The 6,070-nt window shown below is 46.9% G+C and overlaps 1 protein-coding gene across 1 annotated transcript in view; it reads right to left on the bottom strand.

Annotated features, from left to right (window-relative positions):
* maml3 (mastermind-like transcriptional coactivator 3) overlaps positions 1 to 5,752 on the bottom strand; it is an 81,961-nt gene extending 76,209 nt beyond the window's left edge. The window contains 1 exon segment of the mRNA XM_035660182.1: positions 4,577 to 5,752. Coding sequence (XP_035516075.1) covers positions 4,577 to 4,954 — 378 coding nt within the window. The 5' untranslated portion in view covers positions 4,955 to 5,752.
* Between the last annotated feature and the right edge of the window lie 318 nt (positions 5,753 to 6,070).

Here is a 6,070-nt window from a genome sequence, read left to right as displayed (position 1 = left end):
GAGAGACATTCCTCGGCGAGGTGGATGCCAAGGAGCGAGCAGAGCTGAAGACAGACTGTCCTGAACTACTGTGTTTTAGTGGAACTAACGAGCCCCTCACTGTGCACCTCGGCCTCGCAGCTGTAAACTTGTTAGCTATTAGGTAATCAGATCTGACTGGGGGTTTTGTCAAAAAGTACAGGTCACAATTCAGTTCTTAAGCTACATCGTGGCCCGTCGGTTAAGAGACACGTGCCTGTGACTGAAAGGTCACGAGTTGGATGTTCACAGCAGCCTGCACGCTTCCATCAGGATTTCTCAACAAAGAAATCCTGCCTGCTTACAACAACACTAACAAAACAGTGAAATCATGACAGCTACTGGTGAATCTGTTGTGTTGTTTGTCGGGGCCTTTGGATAACTAGCCAGAAGTCAAAACGTCACATCATGTTAAGATATTGGATAGAAAACAAAGTTTGACAGCAGGCCTCTTGTCAGCGATAGGAAGTTTAACAAATGTCATATTTTGGTGTCACTCACTCAGTGTCAATGTGTGTTTGTTTTTAGACTCAATAAGTTTAAATATCATATCCCATTTCTGCCAATAGATCAAGGGGAGGACTCAACCGTAATGATGACCTTTTTGCGTTGATATCAATCCTACATGTATTTGGACGTATCTGCAATATTAACGAGAGTGAGTGGAAAGCAATATACAGAGCACGAAGCAGCTGCACTCCATGCAGCGCCATCAACATGGGGAACACGCCACTCACTCCACATTACACACACTTTGTAGTAGGAAGCTGGCAGGGTGAAGTACGTTTAATGTCCGGTCCAACTGATTTGGTTGTTTCACACGTGGGCTTCAGCTCATCCGAGTAAAAGTTGAGGGTAGCAGAGCATGTGTGAATCCACTTTGGTTTATTGATATCTAACAGTACAGGTCTTCTTAAGAATGAGTTCTCTGTTTATTTCTGATGTTTTGGTGTTGTAATGACTGAGTGGTCCAGTCCATTTGAGATCGGACCACCGACCATGAGTCATAATTGAAACTGCTCTCTCCTGTGCAAAAAGCAATCAGTCACACTTGAAGGGAAGGACAATGTGAATATATGGCCAAATATGACCCAACGATCCTATCAGTGCACAAACATTGGCCTTGCTGTATTCATATTTTAAAGAAACAACTTGCAAATTTAAAAAAAGGCATTGGTTTTAAAATGGTTATTGAGAGTCCTACAGATACCTACGGCGAGCGTTTTGATCTGCAGGTCAGCGTCACGTACCCACGAAGGCCTGCGTGACACATATTTTGTTATCTGCCCCTTTCTGCCAGGGTCTGCATGGACCTCTGTGCAAACATCTGTGTGCAGTTTATGGCCACGCGGACTGTACGCGCTGACTGCACAGGCGTAAACATGTCCGTTTACACAGACACCCAATGAAGTAAAAACAGACGCATGCACGTGTGTCCACCCTGCTGTATATTTTGACCTGACGGTGTTGTTAAGATGTACCTTTATTGACGTGAATATATTTTAGATGCGTAACCACTGACAGTGACAGAGAGAACTGAACACCACAATGTCGTGGAAGCCAGTGGTGAAGACTAATTTATAAATATGAGGTGTGTGTGTGTGTGTGCAAGCGCAATGGACAGCAATCTAAAAACACACCTTCAGTATCCCCCAAGGAACTATAATTATCCGCTTTTACAATGTGCCTGCAAGTTGGACACAGTCTGTCTTGTCCATTAACATAACTTACAGCACTTGGAGGACAACTAATCCAGAGTATATATAGCATCAAGAGTGCAGAAGATTTTAATATGTAAATGCTTGACTATCCCGGTGTTAGTGCGGTGTGATACGTGGTTGCTGGCAGAAAGGGGGCCTGTTGTTTCACAAGCGACCCTCTCATTACCAGACAATTCCAAGTTTGGAAGTGTCCATCTTGTGAAAGTGAATATCAACAAAATATTCGACCAATGACTGGTTCCACTTTCTGGCTGCGCGGGGGTTACACTTGGAATGTCACATCCCAGGACCCGTAGCTGCTGCTTTGTCTGTTTTGACTGTAGTTTGCTACTCTACTCCTTGAATGGTGTCAAAGAAACGGTGGGAAAGACAGAGCGGGCTCCCAGTGTCTTCTTTTCCTTTCTCACTAATAGTTAGCCTATAAACACAAACACACACTTTCCATAATTATAGGCTTGCCCCTGCCACGGCGTGGGTGTGTCTGAGAACCATTAGACCAAAGCACAGTACTGGGATTCACATGACAATACAAAATTCTCAAGAATATCACACTAAGACAGTGTAGACCCTGGAATTACAAGTCTAAGTCATTCCCATTTATAACTATAATTGGCCATAACTGGATAACCAATGTCTCGCTGCTTCTATCTCTAAGACACACACTGATTTTCACATATTTTATCCATTTGCTTTTCGTACATTGTAGACATTCCTGACATTATTAAAACTGACAATTACCATATTGACACTGCAAACACACCAGCAACCACACACACACACACACACTTCCACAGCCAAACAGTCATTTTAGCCTCATATTGTGAGGTCTTCATATGCAATTCATCATGATATGAGCATGCTTGCCACTGTACTCCTCATTCAGGTGTAGGGGAAACTGCCTTCAAACACTCCACCTCGACACAGTATATTTCCAAGAACACTATCACATAACCCCACAGATAAAGGCTCTCTGGGTATTTGTGCATGCGATGTGTGTAGTTACATTAACAGCATACTTGGCTTTCCTAGAATGCTTGCTTCTGCAGTGACTACATACAGCCATCTAGCTGCAGCTCTGTTTTTCAGGAGGAAAAACAGGAGAGTAATGGCAGACTTTTCTCTCACTTCCTTTCATCTCCTTTACAATCCATGCCGAAACAATGCCAAGCACTTACAATGTAGCATAAAAAGGGTAGTGACACCGAGCTCGCTGTAATTTAGCTATTGAATGCAGTGTGTTTGCATTTTAGGTGTCACCACCAGTGACTCGGTGGGGACAGAGCTGAGGGATGCCACTGTGTCTTTAAGCAGTAATCCCTCCATTCTCTGAGCATTTGTTGCCGGCCATCTAATGGGCGGTTCGGTTTAATGTCCACACGGACCGCTGGGAGGTCCTACACTATTAAAATCACTGCTGCTCTCTAAAGCTGTAGCTGGTCAGGTTTGCGTGGCTCTTAAATAACGGCCGGGGTTGTCTCTCCGAAATTAAAGGCGTTCTGATTTTGCATTTGAAAAGGGGAGGAACTGGGCTCATTGCAGCAACAAAGGGGGTAACAATGTTGACATTCCCGACATGTATCCTTTGGTGTTTTTTGAGGGAAACCGGGGCTTGCCCGCAGGAGATGTGGTGTGAACATGGGGGAGCTACAGTTTGCCGGCTCCATGCACGCGACAGCAGTCAAACATAAGGACGTTTGATTTTGTAAATGACTAAATCTGATCATCTGCAGACCTGCTCATCAATAAAGAAAAGCCTCCAAACAGAGATCCTCATAAGACAGCCACAAGAAACTCAACAATCCTCCATATGTTACCACTGCCCCCTACCAACAAGACATCACTGTGGCATTCCTATAAAATCCACTGTGAGTTCATACTGTCTCTATTGCACTTACAATATGTATTTATTCCTAAAGCATCACTGCATTAATTTTACAACAACATGCAGTTTTCTGGTAGAAGCCTATTTGTAAAAACACTGTATTATTTTGTGTGAAGCTCCTGAATTAATTATGAATGAATCTCCAAAAGTTACTTGCAGTTTTTAAAAAAGTCCACTAACTACGGTGGCAGCCACCTAAAGTCATTTTCAAGCGGGATGGCAGGGAGGAGGTGGCTGTGATTAGGTGTTCGCAACAACTGTGACTGTTGGTTTTGAGAGTGTGTTACAAAGGTTGCAGAACAGACTGAAGCATAAACTGCTACTGCTGCTAGGAGCAAGGAAGCAATGTTGCAACGTCAATGCTGCCTGTCTTGCAGAACAATCTGCACCCAAAACAAAGAACAAGAAAGGAGAAGTTGTTTTCATGCAAAAAAAAGGAGAAAAAAAAAAAGCAGCCATCCTCCAGAAGTTAGTTAAAAGTTCCTGAGGTGCAAATCTTAACTTGACAATTAGCAGTGCCTTCCAAACTTTCAACCTTCCTTTGAGCATGAAGCAGCACTGATCTTGCAAAAGATCAAATATGAGCTGTCACGCTTGTCATATCCAAATCCTGCAGCATTCAAGCCCTAGCAGCCTGTTTTCTTCAGCGAGGGGCTGGGTTTCTTTGTAAACAAAAGCACTACTTGCCACTCTGGTTTGAAAAAGTGAAGTGTGTGTTTCCAAAGCAATTGCCAGCGCTCAGTGAACGTGTTTTCAACAAGTTTTCACAGTGGTGAACAAGTAGTAGTAGTAGTAGTAGTGCAGCTCGCAGCCTGATGGGGGTCCAAGACTATTAGGGGACAGAGAGATGGAGGGGAAATGAAAGAGAGAGTGTATACTTAAGTGTGTGCTGTGTTTGTGTGTGAGTGAGGGGGTCTCAGGGCAGTCTTGGCCATGACTGAGAGCTCGTCCTTACCGCTATGAGCGTGTTATTCCTCTGTTCCGTGGAGGAGGCAGAGTCCGGGTCCGGCTGCTTGCTCTGCGGCTGCTTGGTGCTACCGCCGCCGCCGGCCGACTTCTTGGCCCTCTGCTCCAGACTCCGCTGGTACAGGCTGACCGTCTCCCTCCGCTCTATCTCCAGCTGCTCGGCGTGGGCTTGCTGGTACCTGCTCTCGCAGTTTACGTGGTGTCTCCGGCAGCCCTCTATCCGCTGCCTCAGCCTCTCCACCACCGTGCTGTGCTTAGGTATACCCACCGCCCCGGCGGGCACCACGCTCCCGGCGGCCGGGTTCATGCTGTTGTTGATGCAGATACTGCCGTTGGGTCCGGCAGCGGGGGAGGCGAAGTCCCCCATCACTGCGCCGAGTGGCTGCTATTTTGAAAGAACTTTTCTCCCCGTCAAGCTCACCGCCACCGCCGCCACCTCCTCCTCCAACTCACTACCTAGTGTCCTCTACCTCTCTGCCTTCCCCGGCGAAGGGTCCCAAGCAGCCGGGCTGCAGCGGACGGAAGATACGGCCGACAAGCGAGCACCAACCGGGGAGGTTTAAAGGGCTGCGAGCCGAGCAGTCATATGGGTTAGGGCTTGAGAGTGACCGTTTCTTCTTCTTCCCTCCTCGGCACTGTTTCCAAACAAAAACGCTCCCGAAAACACCAATAACACCCAGCCCGAGCGAAGCCCCAAACTGAATTCAACAATAAAGCCGCTGCCACGCTGCTAACAACAACTCCGCTGAAAAAACACACACAATACGGTGAAGGTACGGACGTAAGCAGGCTCTCTACGGTCGTACACACACAAACCGTCCCGCGGAGGGGCAGCAGCGGCAGCAACAGTCCACTCGCCGTCTCACCGTGTTGTCCTTTGAGAAAAAGTTTTGCTGCCTGAACCGAACGGGCTCCGGAGTTTCCCAGTGAACTTGCATCTCATATGGTTTTGGTTTGAAAGAAATCCCGGTGAAGATGTTGCTGAGTTGGGGGAAAAGAGCACAAGCGCCCTCGGTAGTCCGGTTGTGAGGCAACTAGAGTAGTATAGCCCAGACGGCGCAAAACGCGGATATGGGAAGCAGTGGCGGAAGTCTGTAGTCACTGGCTGCCGCCTGCCACCATCACAATAATCAGGTCCGCTTCTCCACCATGCCAGCGGAGTGATATCAGGACAGGAGTTGAGTAAAAACCAGCTAGAGGCTGTGAGGAGCCCGCTGATGGACACTCAGAAAACCCGGACTGGAATATGCAGTGTTTCCCGGAGAGGACCGGGCTGGTCCCACGTACGACCTGTCCTGTGTTATACTCATAGGTTACGCTCCCTTTACGCCGAGTTAGCAGTCCGCCACAAACAAATATCCGTTTGCCTTTGGTGTAAATGTGTCAGCTAGCACATACCTAGCTCATGGTAGCTCATCACTACATTACCATGTTTCTCACAGGGGTCTAGTATACAATGATGAACCTGTTTTTCAAATTATCC

This window comes from Morone saxatilis, unplaced genomic scaffold, assembly GCF_004916995.1.
Source record: "Morone saxatilis isolate NCDOM2014 unplaced genomic scaffold, NCSU_SB_2.0 Contig17, whole genome shotgun sequence".
NCBI lineage: Eukaryota > Metazoa > Chordata > Actinopteri > Moronidae > Morone > Morone saxatilis.
This window is presented reverse-complemented; position numbering and strand designations above follow the sequence as displayed.